Source organism: Catharus ustulatus, chromosome 3 (assembly GCF_009819885.2).
Source record: "Catharus ustulatus isolate bCatUst1 chromosome 3, bCatUst1.pri.v2, whole genome shotgun sequence".
Classification (NCBI taxonomy): domain Eukaryota; kingdom Metazoa; phylum Chordata; class Aves; order Passeriformes; family Turdidae; genus Catharus; species Catharus ustulatus.
In genome coordinates, this window is record NC_046223.1 from 70965442 (window position 1) to 70992981 (window position 27540).

Here is a 27540-nt window from a genome sequence, read left to right on the forward strand (position 1 = left end):
GAGGACTGTCCATACTCATTGTCAGTGAGGGACATCATCCACTGTGTGAAGGGAGGTGCTTGATGGCTCCATAGCAGAGCCTTTTACAAAGAAACCCCACAAATGTGGGTATTGACACAGTGTTCTACGGGACACTCTTCCTGCTGAGTCCCCATGCTGCCTGCACTCCCTGAGGAGCTGCACATCACACAGCAAACACTCCATACATCCCTCACATACATCCCAGGAAGGTCAGGCACTCCTCAGAGCAACCCTCCCTCCCTGCTTCCATCCTTGTTGACATTCACCAAGGCCCTGATTTTGGCTCATGTGTGGCTGTGGGCCCCTCACCACCCTCACCCACTGTGGCACACAGGTGGCAGTGGAGCTACCACTGCTCCCAGGCTGGAGGCCAGTGGGAAAACTGGCAGGAGAGGCAGCACCAAGCCCAGGGTAGTGCAACTCAGGCAGCCTTGATGAAAAATGCCAGCTGTCTGGGTGTTCATGGTGCAGAACAGCTGTGCAGGCAAGAGGGATCAAACCTTCAGTTGGCTCACTTAACTGTGGTTATAATGCAGCCCCTCCAGCTGCAACCATCTAGTGTTCATCACATCTGGGTCTGGCTAGGACCAGCAGGGCCTCTCCAGGAAGTCCAGCAGCAGTCAAGGATAATTTTAGGATGCTCCAAAGAGGAGCCCTGGTGTCCTGCTGTCCTTTTCCTTGGCACGGGAGGGAGGAAGCAGGAAAGGAGGTGGTTAGGATGGCCAGGTCCAGGGCCAGGCTGATGTGGGGTTTCTCCAGAGGGAAGGTAAGCTCAGGCTCCCAGCTGCTTGAGGTTTCCCTCCTGAAATGTTGGCAGTCGTTCCTTGATGAGAGGAGATAATTGCCTGGGTCACCGTTCTGCCTTTGGAGCAGAAAGAGGGGCTGGCAGAGTGGTGGGCGTGCAGAGAGAGCCCTTCCCGGGGGCAGGAATGCTGGGCATGTGGCTCTTTCCTCCATCCCCAGTGTCACAGGGAGGCACAGGAGGGAGCAGGGGAGCACTGCCAGAGCTCGGGGATGGTTTAGATGTCCCTGTGTGCGCAGGCAGACCTGCGTGGGCTGTCTACCTATCGTCACTTGGAGGATGAGGAGCCGTGCTCAGGCTGCAGCTGAGCGAACCCCTTCTAGGGTTAAACCAAGAAAATGAGGCTGGAGATCAGGAAGAGCTTCTCGGCAGGGAGCTGCTCTGCGTGGGGAGTCAGGAGAGTGGTGTGGCTTTCCTGGCGCAGCTCACCGGGCATCTCCGGAGCAGTGAGAATACAGAAGTTTCAGCTTGTAGGAAAAGCGAGTTTCTGCTCCTTGAGAGTGTAGAAACTTGGAAACGCCTAGAAATCTAACCTAAAAGAAAGAACCAGACGAGAAATCTTTTTGTTGTTGTTGTTCTTTATATAGTTCTTGCGCGCATCATGTGATTGTCTTCAGTAGTCTGAATCACAGCTGATTTAACATTTGGTACTGACAGTACGCGACCGAGGGCTGAAATCAAGGGCTGCCTTTCCCGACGAGGCACACCGTTTAGCAATCACCCCGGGGTTCCCCCGTTGTTCACCCGCAGAGCCCGCCCGGCTTCCCCCGGGAGAGGCAGGGAGCCGCACGCCGGCACTGCCGGGGCTCTGCTGCGAGCTCCGCGGGGGCACTCCCCCACAGAGGCTCTCCCGCAGCCGCGCTGAGTCCTGCGTGCCTCTTCCACTTCCTGCTGCAGAGCCAGTTCTGCCGCTTACCTGGGAGAGGCAGGGAGGGTGTCGTAAAAGCAAGGGAAAGCCGCCCGGCCGGCCGAGGAAGGAGCCCGGGCGCGACGGGGAGCGCAGGAGGCGCGCAGCCCTCTCGCTCTCCTCGGGCAGCCCAGCGCGAACCTCGCTGGCCCGCAAGGTAAGAAGTGCCCGAGGGGCCGCCTCTCTCGGCCCCTGTTTGCCATCACTCCTGACCCACGCCTGGCTCTCGCTGGGGCTTTCCCCCCCCCCCTCAGATTGCTGTCTCGCTCGCTTTCTCCCCCTTCTCTCGTGTCATGAGGGCCCGGCTTTCACAGATGGTTACAACATGTTTCAGCCATTTCGCTGCAGTATGTTCTGTTTGTTGGTTCTGTTCTTTTATTTCTTTTTTTAAATCAGGAGGGGTTTGGGGTAAACACTGGAGACGGACACGCCTGGTGTCGAAATGTTGTCCTGCCTATTTACGTAGTTGCTTGGCAATGCCTGGCGGCCAGGCCTGATCCCGCTCCCGCCCTACCCGGCTCTGCAGGCTCAAGGTGGTGTGTTGGCCCTTGGCCCTCTCCTCCCTCTTCCTTGCCCCTCCCTTTCCCCTTCCTTCTCCCTGTCTTTTCCCCTTTTTCCTTTTCCCTTCCCCGGCTGACCTGGGGCTACATAGGACAGGCCCACAGACCTGGTGAGGGAGAGGTGGCTGCAAGGTGTGAAGAGAACAGGATCACAGACCCTTTTTGCACTGCCCTCTATGGCCTTGGCACGGAAACAAGTGGGAGCAAGGTGGTAGGATTTCTTTTTGATTAGGATAAAATCAGAAATATAAAACCCACTCCTACTTCACCCAGTTTCAGGATACAGGTTTTGTAGGGTTAGCACTGGCTGGGTGCTGAGATTGGCACATCTGGGCTTACTGGTCCACCACCAGCAATCTGAAGACGAGAAATTCCCATTTCCTGCAAGCCTTGCATGGGCTCAAGGCCTGGACTGGCCACACCAGTGTCTCACCACCACCAGATGTTGCTGTGACACCCAGGCAGGTAATGCCGGAGACAGGGATGCGAGGGGCACGGGAGGGTGGCTGCCAGTGGTGCTGCTGCCTGCAATGCCATCTGCCTTTGAAGCCAGCCTTGCACTTGCAAAGTGCTGGCAGTGCCTGGAAGCATGCTGTATTTTTTTTATTTTCCAATGGAGTTGAGCTTGCTTTCTGTTTTCCTAAAGCAGGAAGCAAGGCATATGCAGTTATGGTGTTCGTGTCTGTCAGTGCCCCCCCAGCCCCAGCAGTGGCTTTTGAAGTTTGGTAGAGGGTACATGTCTGAAAGATACACACATTTCAGCACGTTTCGTGGCCACAAGTGAGCGAGGCAGTTCTCACGCCAGCTGAGGGAGACACGTCAGGTCCCGCAGGCTTCCCTCGGCCTCCCCTCCCACCACCCACGCACCCCGCAGCCCTCGAACTGCAGAGCAGAGTGGTTAGGGGTGGGAGAGACATCAGCCCTGTGAAATACCAGGGCTTCTTTAGGAACCAGAGCCTTCAGTGTAAGGCATGAAGCTACAGGAAAGCAGGCTGAGGAAATTGATGCCTCTCAGGGTGATCCCCGTACCCCACACCATTGAGCCAGTACCAGTTTTGTAACAGGAATTTTGGATGTCCCAAGGCCATGGGATATCACAGACAGGGGATTCTTAAGTGCTGTGAGTGTTTTATCAGCACCAGAAATGGGTGGGAAGTAGCCTCTGGGAAACAATCACATTTTTAAGGATACCAAAGATAATTGCAGACATTTTCATATTTCACAAAGTTGAGAAAACTGGGAGGGAATGCTGCCTATATCTGCAATGCCTGTTTGGATCATGCTAGAGTGTGTCACCCTTCTAGTTTCTTTACCGCTTACTGCCCAGCATTCCTTCAATATGTGTATCAATGTCTGCACTAAAAAGGCAAAAAATATCAGGTCTGCTCTAGCCTTTGCACCATGGATTATCCAATGAAGCAGCATTAGTGCTGCAAAAGAGAATGTTTGCCATGCAGGCAGGATTTGAAGTATGTTCCCCTGGCACATTTTTCTGCCATGGCTTTCTGCCATGGCTAGATTTTCCTGCCATGGCTTCAGAAAATACATGAGAGCAACCATATAGGCAGAGGAACATTGTTTTCATATTATTTTTCTAATTTTTCCATAAGTCATAAAAATAAACATTACCTGCCCTAGAGGGCTAGGAATGTGACACGTTGCCTTAGTCTTTGCTGTGGAGAGTACCCAAGGGAGAGGGTCACCGTCCGTGATGACTGCAGCCAAAATTTCTCACAGTGAAGTGTGGAACTCTGAAGCTTGGATTTCTTTGGCAGTGCTTATTTAAGTTGTAGACCCAAACCAGTTCCCACATTTGCACTTGCTTCTCCGTAAGGTTTTCTCTCTGGGTTTTTTTTTTGAGGAAAGTTGTGTCTAGTGCTTCTGTAGAGAAAGCTGCACTTAAAACAAGTGGTCTTGCACACTTATCTCACCCCATGGCAGCAGCATTCCTTGGGATCTCAGCATGTGCATCCTCATAGCAGCTTGCAAATTCTGCATCCACTTACTCCCATCCTGCAGATGGATAAAAGCAGCACCAGGGAGCTTAAGGGATTCAGCCAGAGTACGCAGGAATTATTTGGAAATCAAGAAATTCCTGTCTGTCCCCACCCCTTGTGATCTCAGCTTTGTCTTAATCTCTGCCGGTGCCATTTCAGAAATCCTGTGACTGGTGGAAAATAAAACGCTGTCCTTATGTGTTGTGCACCAAGGAAGGTGAGATTTCTTTCTAATCCTAATGTTTTCAGTTTTAACAAGGTGAAAACTGTGATCAAAAGAGCAAAGATATTTTCCCTCTCTCCAGAAGCGGCAGAGAGCACAACCATGCTCATGTTGCAGTCTCTCTCTCCTCTGTTTCTTCATGACAGAAGGTTTCTAATCAAAAGCAGATAGATGAGTTAGTGTGTGTTTTGGGACAGCGCATCCTGACAAGTCTTCATGCTGGGAAACAGATGAAATAAATACCTGATGGATTTTGCAATCAGCTGCAATGAAATAGCACAGATAAGCTGAGCCCAACACCCTTCCCCTTGTCCCTTTGCCTCCATGGAAGGACTTTTAGGGGACTTTGGCCGTTGCTTCAAACTTGTGTGCTCAGGTCCATCTCTACTGATCTGCAGAAGAATTTGCTGCACTTCATTTATGCTCTCCCTGGAGGTTTCCAGGAGTGGCCATGACCAGCAGCAGCTGGCTGTGAGCAGGAGGTCTGGGTGGCTTCCCCTGTCTCCCTGGCAGAAGCAGAGGAAGAAGCTCTCTGGCTGTGGGAAGCCTCACAAGAAAGCTGGAAGGGGGTTCTTCTCAGGAGCTTGAATCACTGAGCACCCACCCACAAAGGTTATTTGTTGAATTAATGCACACTGCAGAACTGGGTGTATAAGGAGAGGAAGGAAAGAGTGGTTTAAGGAGTTCCCTTGACATTTTTGGGAGCAGTCCAGGCTCTGTCCCTCTAGGAAGGGCCTCCTCACTTTATTACAAGCAGAAATATATGCAACAGCTCCAGCTGGTTATCAGTAATCTCCTGAATAGTCAGAGGTGCAGGGGGGATATTAAATTCTTGACGTTTTCTGGCAATATCATGAACTGACTTGAAGTTGCGGTGTCTTTCCGAATGAGGTTGGGCACAATCTCTGCTCTCCTGCAGCCTCTGTGCCAGAGAAGGGATCAGGCTACAGGTTTCTGAGGGTATTTCAGTATGCTGAAGCATTCCATTCTTCTAGTTCTTCAACACAGGAGACCAAGCAGGTAATTTTTCTGCCCTATGTCTAACTGTATTTGCAGGATAAGCTAACTAGAAAAGTCGAAGGAAACAAAATTAAACTCGGCAGCACAAGGCAATGTAAAATACAGGGATAATGGGCTCTTTTGGGTCTTTTTCCAAAAGCCAAGAATCTTCAGCTGAGCAGAAATAACACCCTGAAGTACTGCTGTTGGAGGAGGATGTTTTTGAATCATCTGTTACATTTTCAGCAGTGTGGGGATTTCTCTTGGGAATTCCCATCCACATGCCATTGCTGGCATTGCTCAAAAAATGTTCAGCATGTCCTGGGGTTAATTTATCCCCGAGGCCATCACTACAGACAGAGCTCTGCTGTTGTAACAGCTTGCCTCGCCAGCCAGGGCTACTGAGGGAGGAGGAGGATGAAGTCACATTTCCTACTTTTTTAATGCCAAAGCTCTCATCCCCTTGGTGCCTCCTACCTCAGCCCTGTGAGAGCAGGGGCTGTGTGTGGGTGTCAAAGCTCAGCTTTTGCTTACACTCTGCAGCAGGGTCTAAGCAAAAACCTATCTAAAAAAACCTAGAATTTTTTGTAGGTAAAAACTTAAGTGATTGAATTGGTTGCCTTTTCTGTCTGACCAAATCATTTCACTCAGGTATTTGGAGTAATTTTTTAAGCTCATGTTACACAGGAAATAAATAAGGCTGTCTTTTAAATATTAAGTTGATTTGGAAGATAAAGAGGCATTTATCCAGTGTGAGGTTAAACTAATAGGAAGGACATTTGTGAAATATTCTGAAATAAGATATTTGAAGAGTTTGTGGCTGATGATTTGCAATACAGCTTGATAAAGTCTTTATTTCCTTTCTCCGAAAGGCAGACTAAATACATTAAATAACAAACTTCAAGAAAGCAAACCTGAATTTTTCTTGCCCATGTTGTCCTTTTCATAAGATTCATGCAGTTAGTTTCATAGATAGCCGTAGATCATTTCGTAGATGTTAGCAATAGAACTGATAAAAAGGACCAAAAACTTTGAAGGTTGTAACCTCTAGAGGAATTTAGTAACTTTTAAATCCCATCTGACACCCAATCCAAAACCTTCGGAAGTCAATAGAGAGATTTCCATTTACTTCACTGAGCTCTGGACTGAGATCTCCATTTCTCCCCAGAAATCTGTTCTTCTTGTCACAGTGGTGATCTAGAGGCTATTGAGTATAGAGGATCTGAATTCAAAGTGTTTTCTAGCATTTTGACCCAGCTACTTCAGAGACCATCCAAACAGCATCTTGGTGTATGAGGCATTGCAAATCTATTTCTGAAAAGTCTAGTTTGCGTGTTTACTAAGGATTGTATGGAATGGAGGGATGATCAGACAATGCATGTGGCCTACAAAAGTGGAGCTGTACCCCAGTTCACAGCTGAATTGTGCTTTGTGAATACCAGGGTGAACTTTGCACAAGGAACCAGTTTACTGGAGATGCTTAGAAGGGAAATAATAGATTGCAAAGAGATTTGTGCTGTTGGAGTGCGTGTAATTCACTTTATGACCAAAGGAACTGAGATATCCGCAAGTTGAAGCATGTCTGAGCGGGCACTTCAAGACCAGCTGATCCAAGGGTCAGGTTTACAGAGCTGTTGAGGTAAGCAGAAGATGGATGCTTTGCAGGGCATTTGACACCTCTCCTTTACAGGTGCCTCTCTGCCAGGGGACCACTCAGCAGCTTTACAGCCTAGTTGGTGTAAATCTGACCATGCTCCACTGCCCTGGTGAGTCACCTCCCCAGGGCAGTCATCATTTAAACTGACATCTGACCAAAGGTCCTGGGCAAAGGATGCTTTGCCACCCCCACACAGCACACCATCAAGTCCCTGACACGGTCCTGCATGCCGAGAGCTTGAGGTTTACTCTTTCCCATCACATCAGTTATGCCATTAGAAAACCAAGAATCAGCAGGCTTGGTCGGTGTTTGCGACCTGATGCAGAGGAAAAGGGGTGCAAACCTCAGGGAATGAAGTGTGATGGTGGTGAGCTGACTGTCAGCCTTTCCAGCCTGGGCACTGGAATGGCAGGAGCTGGTTTGGCACCAGACCCAGCGCTCTCGTGCAGGGGTTGCAGCTGTCGGAGCAGCAGCCTGTGTGCTGTGCTGGTGCAGCTAATAGCTGCTCTGAGGACTTGCCTACATGGGAAAATTTACCAGCGTAATTATCCCACTGTAATTATCCCAGGATAACTCTCCCTGTGGATGTGCTTAATATAACATAGGGTATGTATGAATATATGGCAAATCTTCTGCACAGATGGGGCTTAAGTTACATAGAGGAGGAATGTTTACATTGCAGCCCAGCAGCAAAGCACAGTTTATATCCTACTTCCCAGCAAATGTTACACCCAGAATTTTCTGTGGCAGAGGTACTTTCAGGGGGAAGTATGTGTTATTTGATCTGATCAGCAAAAATGTAAAGCCTCAACCTTGCCCTGTAACATGGAGCACAACATTTCCTTTTACAGAATCACAGTGGAAGCCAGGGTAAAGGCTGAGACACTGCTTTGTACCTCTCTGTGATCCTGTTCAACTCTTTTTTTTTATAGAGTGGTCATTTCAATTTGTTCTTCATTTAACTTTTTTGTTCAAGATACTGTGACTGAAGTTGGGAGAAACCCTTGGATTGCTAAAAGCTTTTCAAGCATGTTGTAATTTCGGCTTTCTATACCAGGCTTTCAGGCCAGATTCTTTCACCAAACATTGTCATTCCCATTGCTTGAGTGCTTAGTCCACTCTCCTCTGATAACTCTCCTACTTGGGATTTTAGTTTCTTCAGTCTGACAGAAGGTGAATGGCTGGGGAAATGATGAGCACCAAGCACATTTTTCTATACTCCATGGCAAGAGAGAGAATTTGCTCAGAGGAAGCTGGGCTGAACCCTGTCAAAAGATGAAGATGGCTGCACTTCAGGAAGGCGGCTCAGCATTCACCCATCACTGCTGCTGTCATCCTGACTCAGGGTGAAGCAGAGACGTCCATCATCAGAAGTCACTTGGCCAGACCAAATTTTGCTTATAGCAGTCCCAAAAGGAAGTGCTATTTTTGTTTTGGGCCTAAGTCAGTTCTGAAGAGGAAAAAAAATCCAACCAATAAGTAATCTCTCTGAATTATCTTTTAGTTTTCAACAGTTTAAAATAATGAGAGTCATGTGATAATAGACTGGAAGAAATAGTGCAATAAATTAAGCAACAGCACTTGGAAACAAGATTTAGAGTTGAAATTACTCATCTAGGTGTGTGGTGAAGTTTAGATCCAATGCATTAGATGTTATGAGAAGGTCAGGAGTAAAATAATTGCAAGTGGTTGTGTTGCCTGGATTATACCTAATCCACACCTCCAGACCTATGCAGTCTGATCTACTGTCAGGTGTTAGAATTACTTCTGAGAGACAGTTCATCTGCTTTTGCCCCCCTCCAGTGTCAGCAGGAACAGCAGGTTTCAGAAATCCCTTTAAAAACATTTGATTTGCGCAACACAATTTCCAAAACTTTAACTGCTATTTCTTTTCTAGCATCTGAGATAGTTATTTTAGGATTGTTGCCCATGTGAAACTGTACTGTGTTCACACAAGAGTCTTTTTCTTGTTTTCCAGCTTGCTGAAAAGTCCTGGCCTTGCAGTAAGGCAGCTGACTCGCTTCCGGTTCAACAAAAAATTTGGAAATGGCCTCTGTGTCAGGTTAGTCCAAATTATAACTCTACTAGCTTCACTCCAGCTAACTTTTTACTGTCTTGTTTTGCAAAAAATCAGCCAGACCCTTCTGCTGTTTTCTGCCATCTTTTTAAAAAGCATTAAAGTATAAAGAATATAAAGAATTCATATTGCTCTTCAGTATTCCAGCTCACAGTCACTGAATGATGTTGGATGATGAGCATTTAACTGTGTGGATGTCCATCTCCAGTGTTACTTCTCTCAATTTTTCAGGCACTTTCGTGGGTCGAAGCATACCAGTTGAAGTGGATGAATCCATGCCATGGTCCCAGTTACCTGAACATGTCTTGGAAAAGGCTTTGCAGCCTTCTGGAGAGGATATGGAAGATGAGGAGGCCCGGAGCCCACATGTTGCTCGAACACCTCAGGCCAATCCATCTTGTCCTTGCAGAGCACCAGCCCATCATCACTCAGCACTGTCCGTAGAGCCAGACAGCAGCTTGTGGTCAAAATATACTGATCCTGATGGAGGTGGACACTTCTGTTCCCCTGGTGAATCAATATCGGGAGTATTTCCCTCAAAGACACATTCTATAGCTATGGACAAACCAGGCATGCAGCCAAGATCACAGCTTTCAGCTGACACCTGGCACAACTCCAGTAAATCAGAGCAGATCTTGTCTGATGTTCCTGAGGACTCACTGGAGGAGAGCAGCCAAGGGAGTTCACAGTCACAGCAACCCTCAGGAAACAGACTCCTGGCAGAGCTGGGAACTGTAGATACAGGGTACAACTCCCAGTCACAAGATGTCATGGGCATCAGGCATCTGGATCCCCCATTACCATTGGTGTCTGTGCTGAACCCCCAGGATCTCCCAGGACCACTGATCTCCAGAGAGTTTTTGGGACCTGAGCATCAGCAGTGCCCTATGTGCCAGCACTTGCCCCATCCCAACACGCCCTCGCAAGCCCACGGCTGCTTCAGGCACCGCTGCCCAGCACAGCAGCTGCCCCAAGGCCCATGTGAGTAGTACCTCTTGCCCCACAGGAGTTCTCTGGGTGTATGTCAGCCATCGTTCACCAAGGGCATGTTCCCAGCACAGCATGCAGTTATTGAGCTCTTTAAACATCTAATTGCAGTCCATTTTGCAATTTCAGATTTTTGGGTTATGTGGCTGGACTCTGCTGCAAAACCTCTGAACCTCTAAGTTAAAGAGGTCGCAGTTACTCATCGAGTGCAGGCGAATGATTTTGCCTAGAAACCAGCCTTTGTTGGTCACGCTGAGCATGCACAGCTTCTCCCTGCTGTTATTTCATATTCTAGTCATTTCCTTCCTCCTTGCATCAGTCATTCGGCAGCATGCTATACCGACTCAATTCCTGTTCTTTTCATAGATTTCCTTGCTCCCCCTTGGATCCCCAAAGTTGAGAATTTCCTGCCAGGATCAGGATGGGAGGTTACCCTTGATCTCCATAAATAGTATCTCCCAGCACTATGACCAGACTCACCCATGTGTTTTATTTCTATGTGAAAAGAGCATGACATCCATCATCCTCGTTTTTTTTCTGTTGTCAGCTGAAATGAAAGCTCATTACTTAAAATGGAGCCCTCTCAGCTGCTGGTGATTGTGTCGCTGAGCGCTGATGTGACTCCCTCAATATGGGCGTTCTGGCTCTGGGAGACTACAGTGCAGTTTACAGCCTGCTATTAATTAGTATTCCTTTTCAGTCTCTGAGATTTTTATCTGTTATGAAGTGAGCTTTGAACATTCAACAGCAATATCTTTGTTTTAATATAATTTATATTACATTAGGCTCATGAGACCCTGACCTGTTTTGGGCTGGCTTTGTAATAAAAAGCTGTAGGCCTGTTCTGATAAACCTATTTTTTTCTTTTTTTTAACCTTTTTTTTACTCCACAACATTTATATTGGATCTGTTTAAGGAGTTTTGTCATTCCAGCAATGTGCTGTAATTAAGTATATGAAAGAGGAGGGTTTCAGAAATTTGGTTTCCACCTCTGATTTTGGAGCTTTGTAAAGGGGAAGGGGCTACAGATGGACTTTCAACAACATCTACAGCCTAACATTTGGAAAATGTCCTCTGGTTTTCTTTTCGTACCTTCTCCTTTCAGGCCGGCTCTAAGCAGACGAAGAGCTGGTTGCACAACACCCCTAACTATTTACCTCCATTTACCTCCTCCACAAGCAGGCATCGTGAGAAGTAGGGCATTTACTGAATGAAGACACTTTGTTTGAAAGTAGGAGCTCTGAAAGGCTTTCTTGAGAAAAATCACTACCATTCCAGCCATATCCAGAGGGCAAAAAGAGTAAAATAGACGGCTGGAGCAGATTTGGTCAGGACCACGAAGCTGGCAACTGTACTCCTGTTTCTCACATGCCTGGTACAGCATAAATCACCTCCTGACAGCTCCTTGTGTCTCAGATAATTGTTGGGCAGTGGCAACCCGCAACAAAGCTCTGCAGTTTGTGTGTTGCAGCACGCCTTCCCTGGGGAATAGCAACTGTGCCCAGAGGCTCTAAGCTGGCTCAGGGCACCTGCTATTTGAGATACAACAACAAAACTGCTTCTGAAGTCAAAGAAATGTTCACAACAATGCTGTGTGCCTGGAGGGCATTATTTCAGATATTTGTCTTTGAGGGATGTGGGGCTGTGTGGGCCCACACGCCTGACCACGTTGTGCTTTGAACTGTGACTGCATCCAATATACTGTAGCAGCAGATAGAGATCCAAAGGAAGCTGGTGAAACATTGGCCTTTAAACCTCCAAACCAAACTGAGTGTCCCAGACCCCTGTCACCTTCCCTGGAGCTGGTCATGAGGAATCCAGGAGGAAACCGTATTAATTTGCAGTAAGGTTCTCCCAGACCCTTTCACCCTGTCCTGTTGTAAATAGTTAAGAGGGGGCTGGGAAAATCTCTTAAACCAGTCTCAACAAATGCAGTGTTGCTGACTCACAATTTCATTGGGAATCTGTGTAATTATGGAGTTGGTTGGAGGGGTTTTTTTCTATAGTGTTGGCTCTTGGAATTGGAGTATTTTATCAAAGCCTTGTTTTCTTTCGTTATCCTCCCCTTAAAAAAAACCAAAAAGAGATAGATAGTCTTTATGGCTGTTAGGGAAAAGAAAGCATGACCCAAAAATAGCTAAAAGGATTTAAAAAAACAGTTTTGGGGGAAAAGAGCATTTGAGTACTGCAGCTTTTAGAGACAGCTCGTAACACCATAATCATGCAGTGCTAATAAGCCCTGCCAGGCTGGACTTTGATCTGCACACAGCAGCTTGAAAGTGCACAGAGCTGCTGCCTAATGAAAACTGCAAGCAGAAAGACTGAGAGAAAAAAAAACACCTCCTCTTCCCCAGTTGGGAAACAAACATCTTACATTGCTTTCTCTTTCAGTTTTTACCAACAGTTCTGCTGTATGATAGTTATTAATCAGTATTACGTGTGACCAGTAACAGCAAAGGTTTTCAGAATTAGTTGAGCAAAATTATCACTTTGGGCTTCCCTTGGATGGCAACGGGAGCAGCGGCAAGTCCTTAAAATGTCACTTTGACAGAAAATTCACACAGAGTGAAGTAACATACTAAGCGATTATTTTTCCTCCTTTCATTTACAATAATCACAGTCTGTTTAGCCTTAGTGTTGAAAACTGATTTGTTCCAGGATTTTGCATCTGCTTTCATGAGAACTTCGGGATGATTCATTTTCACAAGTCATTGCCAAAAAGAAATAAAAAAAAAAAAAAAAACTACCAAAAAACACTGAGGCACAGTAAGCACAGGGACAAGGCAGCCCTGAATGTTTAACTGTCAGCTGTCCCAACAGCCCAACCCCGAGCAGGGATCTGAACCGTGCCATATGTGAATGGGAAATAGCAAGCTTTAGACTCTAAAACATTCCTTCATCTGGCTTCTTTCCGAGCAAGATACCTGCAAATGCCTCCAAACTGCTCAGTTTCCTGAGACATGCCTGGAAAGGAATAAACACAAACTGAGGCAAAAATGTGTTGGCTGAAATGATAGTTGCTGCCTTTATTTTCTCACCCTCCCAGATGGCAGAGCTCCTTACCAACATTTTGCAGAGCCATCGCAACCACTTCCTCCTGTTCCTGGACCTTGCATGAGAGTTATCCGCCCAGCCCAGCAAGTCATCCCAAATTACTCAAACCTTCGTGCCCCCAAAGGCACTGGAGATCGATTGCCCCAGAGGACGTGCTCCTCCCCTGGTCCTCCTCGATTCCCGTAAGTATGCCTGGGGGGGGTTGGGTGGGGGTTGTGGGAAGCAGAAGTTCCTCTGATCTGATTTTGTGGGCTTTCAACCAGTAATTCTGAATCCTTGTACTGTGAGCAAGCCCAGGCTGCAGAAGTACATGTGAGATGTTGGGTTGTTTTCTTTATTTGCTGTTTTACACCCAGTGGGGGCCTGACCCCGTCTTAAAGGACTTCAAAGCCGGATACCTGATACGTGATTAGAGCACACCCTGAAATGCACAAGTTAAGGAAGATAAATGCTTGAAGGCTAAAGGGATGAGGGGTTGAAAAATATCTCAGTTGAAACCTTAGAGCTGTCCTGCTCATGGGCAAAGGTCAATTTGGTGGCTTGCTGGGGTCTTCAGCTATACACTGTATCAGCCTGGGACAACTCAATCACTGGCTTCCAGTGATGTGGTACACAAAACAAGGGAGAAAATCCCATCAGTTGTTGATATATGTCTACACTGCCGTTTGCAGCCTTTTCTATGATTTTTTGTAGCAGAATGTCTGGCACTTTTCATCCAGGGTTTTTTGACTGATTTTGAAATATTAATTTCTCAGACCTTACATTCTTATAAGTATCTCATTAACAGATGGGAAATCCTATTAATGCAAGGGGTTCCTTCAGACTCAGCTATCTAAAAATAAATTGAAGCTTCAGGTTTTGAGAATAGCTGAAATAAAAAAAAAATAAAAAAAGAAAAGAAATAGCTGAATGTTTTTATTCAAGTGCCACAATACTTCTAGAGTTGTTAAACTTACAGGCATCTGTGCTTGAAAATGTCCACTTATGTGACATGGTCTTGGCAGGGAACTGTGAGAATGGGCAGGACAAAAAAAGGCAGATAGCTGAAATATCATTCTGCTCTGGCCTGTGAAAATGTAAAGGCTGTAACAAAAAAGTAACAGCAAGATAAGGGAGTACCTGCAGCAGAGAGAATTGCACTGAAGAGCTGATATGAAAATGTAAAAGTATTGGGAGGTAGTAAGTATCCTTTTCGGCAACAAAACTTAAAACCAGACTCCTGATTTTTGGCACATTTGTTAGATAAGGTGGAGTTTCAGGAAGATCTGTAACTTAGCCACTGGGTAGTGTTTTTGTGGCCATTGAAGAGGCATGTGTTGTTTTTATTAGTACTTTCTTCTGCAAAAAGAGATCCAAAATACTTGGGGTCTGTCCTGTGGCTGTGTGGCTGCTGCTTGCAGGCTGACTCCAGGAACAGCAGTTATATGTTGGTAATATTTGCCTATAGAGTATTTTGTAACAGAAAACATCTGCACCAAAATGAATAAACCAAATCTTAATGTGACAACAGAAAACATGCTGCGACCAGCCTGTCATCATTCATTTAAGGAAGGCCAAGAAAAAAAAAGAGAGTGGTCTTGATTGACTAAACATCATGGCTCTGTGGGGAAAACCTCTCAGAGAAACCTAAATTTCATCCAACAGATTCAACCCAGCAGATTGAACGCACACCTCAAGTAAAAATCTCTATAGATTCACCTTCCCATTGACTTAAAATCTGAAACCAAAGTGTAGTAGGACAAGAACTGCTAAGCTTCCTAGAATCATCCATTTCTGTCTGCTTACTACAATGGAGAAGACATTAGGCAAGGTTATTGCAGGTCTGGAATGCCAGTCCATGACATGAGAAACCCTCACTTGGGTCTGCCATTGCTGGTCAAGAAATAAACTTTGTTCCCTTTGGCAAAACATTTGGTTTGTCTGAGACTGGAGGCCCTCCAGAGCTGGAACTCAAATGCCCTTGTAGACCAATTTTCCCAGTTTCCACCTTTCTCTGAGCCTCCTGTGCCGCACAGGACATCATGAGAGTGTCTGAGGTGCCATGAAGCATTCTTTACCTTTAGGTAATGGGAAGAGGTTACCCAAGGACCACCCTGCTCCTGTACAAGCATAACAACATCCTCGACATGCCATTATTTCTCACTCAGAAGCAGCCTTTGCCTCTGCTAATTGCAAGCTGAACAGCTTTCAGCTATGATGTGACTTACTTCCTGTGATTAATGTTGTTTCTCCGATAAACTGCATCTTGTGGTAGCCTGTCACCAGGGTATCCATTCCAAAGACAGTGTAATAACTAAGCAGATGTGCTGAGCCAAGCGTTTCTGCAAGAACTTTTCACAGCTAATAAACAGATAAAGTTCTTAGTGTGTTATTAAAAGGAAAATGAAAAGAAATTCTGAATTTTGCCTGAAAATAAGTATTTTCTAAATCCTCCTTTGCTTTTCTTTGTAGAAACCAGCTACCTAATGGTCAGCTGCCCCCCAAGGCCTGTGACGAAGCATGTGGTTGTCCTTCTGACAATTATCCATCTCCAGCTGCTGTCCCAAGACCTCTCAGCAACCCTGCAGCCAAGGGAACTCTGAGAACCAGCAATCTGCCAGAGGAATTGCGTAAGTGGTTAGCAAATTTGTTCTGTGCAAGATTTTACAGCACAGCCTAACAGCTTTAGGTGGGAGAGCTCCAGAGTGGTGAAGGGGGAGGAGAATGCAGGGGGAAATTACACAAGACACAAAGACAACAAGAAAAGAAAGTACCAAGTGTCACCACATCTGTTGGGTGTGAGTGTCTGTGTTTGGTGGGATGGAGTTACCCCCTTGAATCCTGAAAACATAATTGTCATTAATTGCTTGTTATTTTGTTTACAAAAAGTAAATACTGTTTAGATTGTTTTCATGATTCCTTGCTAAACAGGAAGTCCCTTTGAGGCAGGAGGGGCTGGAACTTACAGTAAAAGACTAATAACAAACAAAGCCTGAGGGATAAAGTGTTTCTGCCTGTCCCAAACCAAACAAATATGTTTAGCCTCGACCTCAGTTTCTCCCTGAACTGGTGAGTTTGGAGAGGACTCTGGAACATGCTGAGACCAGCACAAGCTCTGTCTGACATGCCTCTATTGCCACTACAAATGCCTTCACCCTCCAACTCTTAGGGGAAAGTCGGGTTTCAGAAAAATAGCTTCTTTCTGAATGCCAAGCTGAGTAGTAGGTGAGATGTACCATTGCTAAGAACCCTCCACAGCTCTCCTGCAGTTTTGATTTTTCCTTTATTCTTCATTCTGAGTATCACCTTCCAAATCCAGAGTCACATCTCTCTGGCCTGTAGGACGGAGTTATGATACCAGATGCCACTCTTGGATAGACCCTACTTTATCAGTTAGTGTGTCCTAGATGAAGGAATTACTGGGTAAAACAGGGTCATCTCTGGTACGTGCACAGCTGGATTAGATCAGCTAGCTGGTTTACCCTGATGCAAATCCATGAAAACCCCTCCCACAAGGGCAAGGACATTGCTGTCACCAGCCATGCAACCTGCCTGCACAGGGAGTTAATGCTGCTCCAAGGAGAGGCAGTATGACATGTATAAGGGCCCCTCCAGCTCTGTGTCATATCAGTTGGTCTGGGAAAGCTGTACCAGCTGCAGCCAGTGCAGGTAACATGAGCTGTGGGTGAGAGCCCAGCCTCAGGTATGGCCAAGCACTGGGAAAAAGCAGCTCTGGCCACAGGGCAGGAGGAGCAGCAGAGGGATTCTCTGCAGCTTGCCGGTAAGGCAGGAGGAGCTCAAATCCAGAGCAGAGTTTTGTACAGGGGATTGGTTTCAACACTGAGCCCACTGCACTATCCCACTGCACTATCCCACATCTATTTCATAAACAGCCCAAAGAGACCTAAATGGGCAGAACATGCAGCATGGTGGAAAAGGAGAGCTGTGACAGTCTCACCCTCTGAGTAGTGTATTTTAATGTGTTACATATTCATGCAGATTCTCTCTCCCAGGCAAGGTCTTTATAACCTACTCGGTGGATACAGCAGTAGAAGTTATGAAATTTGTGAACTTCCTGTCTGTAAACGGATTTCAAACTGCTGTAAGTATTCCTTCCAGAAAGAATGACTTTCAACCAGGAAGAGGCTTTAAAATAAAAGCAGAGGCAGAATCCATTTAAATGTTTTTCTGGTTATCATCACATTTTGTAGGCTAAAGAAGATACAAATAGAATAAACTAGCCTTGGTTTTGCAAGCTGTAACTTAAATGATCTGCCTTTTTGTGTATTCTTCTTTTAACTGAATTTTGTGCTTTGAAATATGCTTTAGTAATGACCCTGGAAAATTTCACTTAGTGGCACCAGATTGGGCAATAGTATGAGGTTTTGTGAGCTATTCCATTAATATTGTCGCATATTTGATATGTAATGTCAGTATTACAAAAGGTCAATTTTATGTTCATCCCATCCTACCTTTTTTCTCCAATGCTATTACAATATTGATTCTTCAGATGTAACTATCTGCTAAAAAAGATCTAAAAGTAGATTCTAAAATTCACACAGCTTAATGAAACAGCCCATCTCATGGTTTCATTTCCTTTGTTATCCCTTTAAAAGTGATTTTGCTTTGTTATACTTTTAAAAGGGATTCTAAAAATCATTGGCCTGAAAAGGTGTGTTGTGCTGTCTAATCCCGTAAGCCATTCAGAGTTTTACTGAATTTCTCATGAGTTTGCTTCATCTTAGAGGCCCACAGAGGCTCTAGGATTCAGTGTTCATCAAAATCTTGATTCATATTTTCTTATTTCAAGAGCATATGCTATCTGACCCTTCAACCTTCACTCTTTGGCTCCAATTCAGGAAAGCATTTAAGCAAGTGGCTATCATTAAACTGAATGAGACTCAGTGGGGAGCTTTGCACATGCTTATTTACTTTCATGAGTCAAAGATTTTGTTACAGAGACTGCGATTATACTTCTCTCCAGCAGTTCTGTACTATGACCAATTCATAAGAAGGCTTTTGGGCACCATAGCTTTACAGAGTAGAAGGCTCATTAATAGCACCTTTGCTGGACAGGCAACTCTTGGAGCCTTTTGTAGAGTAATAAATACAGCAAAATTGCCCCAAAGCAGGGAAACAAGTGGGCTCTCTGCATTCAGCAAGGAAAAAAGAAAGACTTGGGAGCCGATCGTGACTCTTATCTTGAAAATCTGGAGAAGTTAATACTTACTCCATTGGTCACAGTCACTGATTCTGGTTTCTTGGTTTACTGGGTGTGCACAGAAGCCAAGCAGTGTTGGTCATATTCAGTCCTATGAAGTCCTCCACTGCTTTGCTGTCACTGAAGTCTGGGTGATTGTACCCAGTTATCAGTGACCTAGCTGACTTCCACCACAAACCCTGAATATTTAGCTCAATATGAAGCTAAAGCTTCACACTCATTATACCTTTGCAGTCAGAAAATAGCAAGTATTTACAGCTGTACAGATGGAGAAGGTGAGCAGCACCTTTTTCTGTCCAGGAAAAAATGCCTGGGAGTTGGGGGCTGGCAGTGCAGCCAGTCAAAGGGCCAGCTGAGTAGCTGTGTGGGAGCCCAGGAGTGTGCCTGCAGCAGCCCCTCTACCTGCCTGCTGCCTGTCCAGCTTGGCTGCATGGAAAGGGCAGAAGTGCATGTACACATTTCTTTCCTAGGGGAATTGGACATGCTTGTCATAAAAAAAGAAAGAAGTAGGTGCTTTATCAGTGCCATAAAATGGAGAGGAAAGGTGAAGGGATGCTCACCACAGACTTCCATTCTCTTGCAGATTGATATCTTTGAGGACACGGTACGAGGTATTGACATCATTAAGTGGATGGAGCGCTACCTAGGTGATGTATGTAAGGGCAATTTAACCTTGTTTATAGCAGAGGTGACCTGAGGAAAATGGTTGAATTATTCTAATACACAGCAGGGACAGAATGAAAATGTGAGACCCTACTGTTGTCTTCCCTGCCCCTGTAGAAATGACAGAGGCATTGCAGAAAGAGTGAGGCAAATCTCACATCTGTATCTGATGGTCCCAGAGCTCTTTCTTTGAGAAATGAAGTGCTAATCCTGGCATTCTTGCCAAATTCTAATGCTGCCTGTTGCATCCAGCCTGAAGCTGCCATTGGAAAAGTTGTTCCTCCATCCCCTTTTTAAATAATGGGGTTTAGCTGTGCTTGGTTACAATGGTATCTATATTTCACCCCAGGCTACCTAGTCATGCCCAGTGGTCACCCTTCTCATCTGTAGCTTTTATGCTGAAGGGTTCTTCTGGATAAACCATCCTACATTTAAACCAGAAGTTGGTATTCTCTTGGTTGATATATAGATTTGCTCTTGTCACTTTGTATCTATCTAAGCAGCAGATTTATCTTGCTGCAAGTGCTGCAAGTGCTGTTCCCTGCAGCAACAACTTCCTCTGAAGTTCCCCTGAGCAGTGAGTGCACATCTCCTTTACAATCAAGCCAAGTGCTCGGACTATACCAGCACAGCTGGGTGCAAACTGGAAATTCTGTCACTGGACAGGAACCATCATGGGCTGGCTTCCTTGGATTCTTGCCTTGCTGAGTGGCCACCGGGTCTCTGACTCACTCTGGCCAGATCTCCGTGGTTCAGGAACAGGATACAGAAGTGGTGGACTCTCTTCCATGTGAGCAAGGAAGCTCACCCATCTGAGCCAGCCCTACACAGGTTTCCTGCAGGTGTCCATGCAGGCATAATACAACTGCATGCAGAGCCAGCCTGGGACCTCTGCTATTGAAATGCAGTCACGCCTACTGGGGCTTCCATCAGGACAAATTAGGCTTGGGCTCACTGTGTGTAATGTAGGTAATGAAACCAGAAGACAGGGTGACTTTGCTTTTGCCAAAAACATCATTATCACTTAAAATACAAGCTGGCAGATCTCCTCTGGGACTTGTGCACATTCAGTAGGAGAAACTGGTATGAGCAGAGAACAATCTCCTGCCTCCACCTGAGGATCTTTCTCTGACTACCCACCCCAGAAAAGTTTGGTTTCCATCACTGACTGTAGAGGCAGTTTCTAACTTCAAAACCCTTACATGTGTGCGGAGGAAGGGACTACTTGGACACAAGCAGAGCAAAGTGTGCAACTGGGCATGTCTCTTGCATATCCTCAACATCTGTAAATGCTTACACACATGTCAAGCACAAGAAGAAGTAATTCTGGAGTATGTTGAGTCAGTGTAAGGGATAATGGCTCCTTACTGGCTTTGACCTTGTGGTGGGGCAGATTCTCTTGATACAGCACAGAAGGAAAGAGTTAATTACATGCCAGGCTGACTGTAAGACTTGGAAGCCTTACACAGGCTGATGTGCTGGGGATGAAAGGCAGGCCCCAGGTAAACACAAGTAGAAAGCTTTCATCTGCTGCATTTCAACTGGCCTGCCATTAAGGAGGAGAGACGTTTCCCAGATATAAAGGAAACCTGAGCTCAGTGTGGGGCTGGAATTAAACAGGTCAGAGGGAGGATCTGGGCTGTCCTAGCAAGGTGGAGGAGTACTGCCTTCAGCCCATCATGACAAGAGCTGTCAGATACCCCTAAACCTGCCCATAGTACCCACATCAGCCCCCCTCCCTGCACAACCACCTCTCTGCACAATTTGCCAGTAAGATCAGCAAGAAACTATGTCATTTCTGCCACTTAGAGCCCCAGAAGTAGCTTCCACAGACCACTATCTTTTGTAGCTTTTTGCATAAAAAGCCATAGATTGACTAAATAGATGCACTTCTACATAAGCTGTTGGAAAACATTAGGGTCTGAATTTGAAGACAAAAGTTTTCTGTGTATGCACATAGACACTCTACACTGATAAAAGTAGCTTTTTATGACAGGGTTTCCAAGTGTCAACTGGTAGCTGCTAATACATCTCTTGACATTTAGGTTTTCTATATTGAGATGTTGAGAAATAATGAGGAGAATGAGTGTATGAGTTCTCCTGTATTTCCTGCCAGAATGAATGAGATCCTCTTGTGTTTGCCAGGAACACAAAGATCACTTAAAACACAAACTGGCAGATTTCCGATCTGCCTCTACCAAACATGCTGCGTTTCTCAATTTCATAAAAGTGCTTTTCTCCCTAACAGAAGACAGTGATGATAATCATAGCAATCAGTCCAAAATACAAACAGGATGTGGAAGGGGCTGAATCCCAGCTGGACAGGGATGAACACGGCTTACATACTAAATACATCCACAGGATGGTAAGCAAGGACATGCATTTGCTGTTTTACAGACTGTCTCTTCTTCTCAAAAGACAAATCTGTCTCCAAATGGCAGGTTCTTTTCTTTGTTTTCCCTAATCCCCATAGTTAAACACCCCTCTTTGGAATTCATTAATCCTTCCTCTCATCAGCTCAGTATGCTCATTAACATCTGCTAAGAGGTTCAAGGAAGAAAAATCCTATTAAACATGCTCATCTTATTTCTTCATATTCTTTATTGTTCAGTGTTTTTCCCCTCCTTCACCTTCTTGAGCCTGTGTATAGCCCTGAGCACAATCTTGTCTAACGGTGCCTGACCTTCCTCCCTCTAAACCAGCCCCTGTTGCTTCAGCCATCCTGGAACTGGGGTCTTTTCTTAGGCAGCAGTAAAGCTGACTGAAGGATGCAATTGCAAAGCAAAGGCCAGAGATGAGATGTGGGGCTCCTGGGGAGTACATGGTGCCAGAGGACCAGACTCCCATCTCCACTGCCTATCTCAGGATGGACAGTGAGCCCAGAAGAGTCCACAGAGCCTTCAAACTGATCCTTTCTCCCTTGGTTTGCAGTTAGCTGCCTTTCTCACCCTGTAACCTATTTGATCCCCCAGTTTGAATCTGCAGTCAGGTTTCTCAGAAGCTGTCACCAGCAGATGAGCTGTCAGCAGTACTTTGCTGTCCATACCACCCCTGGAATGCCTGTGTCCAAGGCCATGGGGAACCGGCTGTGCCCTAGCTCAGACACAGACCTGGCCTCTGGCTGAAACCTTTCACCTGTTTGTAGGCCAAACAGGGGTCTTAGTCAACTCAGGCCTCACCAGTTTGAGATGGATTTCATGGGATTGCACCTGCTGCTAAACCCACAATTATTTCACACTATGAAACTAAATGTTCAAGAAATGTTGACAGATCTTTCCTGTATCCTTTCTGTAGCAATGAAGAATTAGATTAAGTGGCCAAACCAAACAACACCAAGTCCACAGCAATAGATCAAATCACGTAACAGAGGAGCAATTTTTTATACATAGGGCTCTGATGCATGCAGAGAAAAATTGTCATTACAATAAAACTGGCATTTTGTTCTATTCCAGATGCAGATTGAGTTTATACAGCAAGGAAGTATGAACTTCAGATTCATCCCTGTGCTTTTTCCAAATGCCAAAAAGGTAACATACATGCATGCTTATATACTTGCCGCATGATTAAGTGCATATTATTTTCATCATAGTGCAGCAGATGGAATCTTAAAACCCAAATACTCAATTTCTTGGTTTTTAATAGCCTGCAAGTAATATTCCAAAGCTTATAGGTTTATGTATTCCAAAGTTTATAGGTTTATGTACATGCAAATAAAAAACATTTCATCCACAATATAAATCAGCGTATAAATGTATTTCTGATGATGAATGTACAACTAAAACTCAAATTGCCTTGAGCATTGAAAGAATTTAAATGGAGAGAGGCAATGTATCCAGGAAGCACGCTTTCTATATTAACCCTTTATAATTTTGTGCAAATGCAGTGCTGATGAGTGAGATGGACAGGATTTATGACTCATATGAAGAGAGGGTCTGGAAGAGGGTGTGTTGAGAATATAAAAATAAAGAGTATAATAAATACTAAAGTATTAGGCTGTTCCTTGAACTTCAACAGGCCTATCAAAGGCAAACTAAGATTTTTTAGGACTTGCAATTTCGTCTGCCCTCCTTACTTGTTTTGAAGATTCATTCGAGAATAAGAAATAAGTAATGCAACAGATTCCCACCTCTTCTACCTCACTGAGAGAAACTCTTGGATTTTTACAAAGACAAAAATATTAAAAGGCTTCAGTTATAACTTCCTCAATTTCCTGCGTTGTATCCATGTTCACTTTGCATAACTAAATGCTTTGTGTATTTTTGGGTAGCCATCATGTTGCCCTTAGGTTACAGCTGCATTTTAGAAAAGAATGGAAAAATTCTTTATATTTCTTTGAGGGCCCGAATTTTGGAACATGAGTCAAAATTTAAACAATGTCATCAATGGCTATAGGGCTGTGCAGTCCCACTGCAGTTGTGGATATTAGTATATGAAGTATGATGAAGTTTTTTATTTAAGCACCAATTTAAGATCAGAAAGTTGAAAATATGTCCTGGGATTTGTAAAATATGTGAGGTCCTGTGGATTGAATGGTACCTCTGGTATTTCATGTCATTCAGATCCCTTCCTGAATGATCTCATTCTTCTACTTACCTTAACTAAGTACCTGGAGGACAGCAATGGTGGGAATTGGGCAGGCCAAACAGGGAAACAGTCAGCATTTTCAGACAGTCTTTGATGGGAGGAAAGGACTCCTAACCTTGGGGCTACTTGAGTGCCTACCCTGTGAACAGACCACACAGTCTAGAGCCACTTGGCACATTAAGGGTTGCAGAGAAAAGTGTCCCAGGAGGCACTATAGCTGCCTTGGGGCTCTGAGACAGACAGTAAGTTATGTTAATTTGGGTTCAACTTTATTTATCAGAAGACTATTTAGCATATAGCAACGGTTCTCTCAGTGGTCTGTAAGGTATTCCAGGGTTGTTTTATCCAGCTGCTTCTATCAAAGCATCAGGCTTCAGGCATCATTCCTGCCCATCCTCTGTAGTCCACATAACCCTTCAGTTTTTCGAGAGGTGCCTTTCTCATTAAATTATGCAGATCAGCATTTTCTACTGCTGTTAAGCTTTAGTCTCTTTCTCCACATAATCCTTTGGTACATCACCTACCTTCATCTAGCTACTTAATGATAATGTAACTGGGGACATCATGGGTGGAAGGAGAGCACCAGAGCCTGAACAAGTTGCAGTAATGAAGTCTGGAGGCAGTCAGAGGAAGTGAGATACCTGAAAAACTGCCAAGTATATGTACAATTGGATGATGTTGGCGGCAAGTTACTTCAATTTTGTCTTTTTTATTCTGTCCTTTATACATTCAAGTATTAGCATAGCTGGCAGTGGAAAAGAGCTGAAAATGAAGATTTGGAGGTTTCATCTGGGGATGGGGCTATTAGATGAGTTAATCTCATACACAGCACATCATAAAGCACTGCTGGTATGTGAAAATTAGTCGGCCTCCAACAGGAAAAGATCTATGTGATCCAAAGAGCGTTCATTAGGAAACTGAATAATGAGGCAAGGAACGCACAACACACAGTTAAGGTGGAACTGGCATTTCCAGCTTCCAGTCATACACTGTTAAAGGAAACATGGGTCTTGCTGGTTCAAGGTTTGCATCACAACAATCCACAGAAATGTGTCCTCCTCATCTGAGGACCAAAGCGTTAAGCTAAGATTGCCCCATGCTAGAGACTCCCTGTGGAAGCAGCTAAGGGATGAGATGAACAGGACTGGTGCCAGGGAAGGCAGGAGATGTCAAACCATGCTCTGCTGTCACAGCCCTGAATAGTCCTGTCCTCTGCACTAATACACTCTGTCCTCTTCCACCAGTTGAACTGCAGAGTTATCCAAGACTCTCCCTATGGCATAGAGAGAATTTCCTCTCAGCTCACAGATACACAGCCAAATTTTAAAAATGTAAAGGGCAGGAACCATTTTGCCATTACTCCCACCTGCAATGACAGTTGCTGTTGTGTGGCAAGGAAAAGCCCCTTTCTCACTCTAGATAAAAACAGCACTATAGCTGCCCTTTACCCCTACACGCCTCCCTCAAATTAAAACTATTGCGAGCTGATTCATGTGCAGGTGCTTTTTGCACTGAATTCATTATGGTATTACTGGTATTAAACGATTAAGGGTATTAAGTAAAACTGCACGGGCAGTTTTGGAAGTAAGGCACAGAGCTTGTCTTTGGATGTATAGTGCCTCTCTCATTATATCCCCACTTGCTGATTTCTTACCTACTACACATTTCTCACATTAATTTCCATCTTAACTAATGATTTACCCATGTGGATCTCTATCAAATGCATTTCTGAACTGCAGACTGACTATACCTACTGTATTTCCTTTGTCCAAAAAAATGTAGTTTCTAACAAAGGCAGAGAAAGGGCTCATTTAGTAAAACCCCTGCTGTATTAAATTGCATTTCCTTCTATAGCTCTTAACAAGATTTAGTAATGAAACAAGTTCCATGTAACAGTGGTATGCATGTGCATGCAAACATAGTCATCTTTCTTTCTCCCAGTAACATTTGAGTCTCTTGGTCAATTCCAAAGAGCTTTGTCAAAAGAGTAAAATTCACAGATTAAAATCCATTCCTGTGCCAAAATAAAAAAGACTAGCAGGTGGAGGCAAGAAGCCTTATTTTTGCTCCTACAAAAGGAATGCTGTGGGATCCCTCCACGTTAGGGAAACCACTGACCAAAGCCTATGCTTTCTCAGCCACTGGAAAAAGAGGAAGGTCAAGCTTGATAGATACCTCTGCCAGACACAAAGCTGCTTGTTCAGAAGCCTAGGTAAGTTCATACTAATGGGTCTGTAGGTGCCTGTGTGACTTACCTTCTTCTTCCTATACATAAATCCTGTAGCTCTAACAGAGTGGTTGCATCAATTAACACAAACTGAGCAGGGGAAGCGATGCAGCCTTGTTCCTACAGCTGTACAGGCCAAGGAAAAGACAGCCAATTTGAGAAGCATGATCATGGGAATGAAAGGTTTGGACTGCAGCTAGGCTGTTGGCTGGCAGCAGGACATGTGCAGCCCATGCCAGGGCATCCCCTGGCGTGGCGCCAAGGATGTGCACGCCAGCAGCTTTTTGCTCTGTCCTCTTGGAGCTAGCTCTACCAGCTTGACAGGAACTGTGCTGCTTCTAATAGGGGCTGTCTTGGGAAAACACTCCTAAATAAGAGGTCCAGGCACCAAGTGCTGGATGTCCTGGCTCCACATGTTGCTTACCTGCTGTCTCATCTTGGTGTCTCCAATTCCAAAATCTCTGTCTCATGGTGACCATGAACTGATTTTGGTCAAGGATCTGTCCCTCTGTTAATTAGTGGTATTATAATAGCCCTTCACCCCTACACATCCAGGCTGTCCATATGGAAACCTCCCAAGGCTGTGGGAGCATGGGCATATGAGGTCTGAGCAGGCTTGTCTCCATCAGCCGGCTGTTACTCTCCAATGCCATGGTGGTCTGAGCTTCATTATGTTAATCTAGAGATGCATTAGTTTCTCTTCAAGCTCAGCATCGGCCTCAACCTTCTGCTCTGTTGTCAGAGCACACCATGCTTAGTGAAGAAAGGTACAAGGGGAGGGGGAGAGGGCTACCAGAAATGTTCCTGTGGGATCCCAGTCTTTCCCTATTGATCCTCATCCCAATGTTGAATGTGCTGGATCCTTTATCAGCTACCAAGGTGGCCTTTCCCTGCTAGGGGCACTGAAATCTCTCCTCTCCTCTCTCCTCTCTCCTCTCTCCTCTCCTCATTTTCACAAGCTTTTCAATGCCTGTCATCAACATCAGACTTCCTTTGAAATGTGGTGAAATTAGCCAACGTGATGGCAGAAGAGAAAGAGAGACAGGCAAGCTGTGAGATCACACAGAGTTCATTTATTTAGGAACCCAAATACAATTCTGAAGCCAAGTTAACATTTCTTGTTGTTACAGGAAGTGCCTAGAACAGACAAAATGAAATCTTCCTTGGCAGGGCCTGACAGAATCTGAAAGGTTCTGGTAGAGATTCAGAAGGATTTATGGGATTTAGCTTTTATTTTCCTTGTTTTTTTCAGGAACACGTGCCTACCTGGCTGCAGAACACTCACATTTATAACTGGCCAAAGAATAAGAAGAACATCCTTTTGCGGTTACTGCGGGAGGAGGAATACGTTGCTCCTCCAATAGGACCTTTACCAACACTCCAGGTTGTGCCGCTATGAAAATGATAACTTAAAGCACATGAGTGGTTGTTAAAGGGTTGTTCCTGGCAGGGAGCCAACACTATTCCAGATGGCTCTTTCTGATGACAGAAGACACTCTTTCTGCTAAAGGAATTGGTTGTCTTGGGTTACTCAGGCTCATCTTGTTCTTTACCATGTTAAACATCTATTTCCAAAGCTGAT

General features: G+C 45.0%; 1 protein-coding gene across 4 annotated transcripts; it reads left to right on the plus strand.

Annotated features, from left to right (window-relative positions):
- The first annotated feature begins 1745 nt into the window (after positions 1-1745).
- Positions 1746-27359, plus strand: TRAF3IP2 (TRAF3 interacting protein 2). 4 transcript variants are annotated; one of them, XM_033055383.2, is made up of 10 exons: positions 1780-1887; positions 9145-9228; positions 9475-10224; positions 13277-13466; positions 15736-15893; positions 17277-17365; positions 19068-19136; positions 21396-21512; positions 22600-22674; positions 27211-27359. In XM_033055383.2, exons 2-10 carry the CDS (start codon positions 9213-9215, stop codon positions 27355-27357), a joined length of 1611 nt encoding a protein of 536 aa, XP_032911274.1. In that variant the 5' UTR covers positions 1780-1887; positions 9145-9212; the 3' UTR covers positions 27358-27359. The 4 variants fall into 4 exon arrangements, 3 of the variants coding, with proteins under 3 accessions (XP_032911273.1, XP_032911275.1, XP_032911274.1); XM_033055382.2 differs by having other exon boundaries at positions 1778-1887; positions 9145-10224; XR_004417404.2 differs by lacking the exon at positions 27211-27359 and having other exon boundaries at positions 1746-1887; positions 9145-10224; positions 19068-19131.
- Positions 27360-27540: the final 181 nt, after the last annotated feature.

What these genes read in the sequence shown, in the direction of transcription:
- TRAF3IP2 (XM_033055382.2), top strand. Translation starts at nt 9,405, where the DNA reads ATGATGTTGGATGATGAGCATTTAACTGTGTGGATGTCCATCTCCAGT. An exon ending in CCTGGTCCTCCTCGATTCCC is followed by an intron (nt 13,467 to 15,735) that starts GTAAGTATGCCT and finishes TTTTCTTTGTAG; the next exon opens with AAACCAGCTACCTAATGGTC. An exon ending in CAATCTGCCAGAGGAATTGC is followed by an intron (nt 15,894 to 17,276) that starts GTAAGTGGTTAG and finishes TCTCTCTCCCAG; the next exon opens with GCAAGGTCTTTATAACCTAC.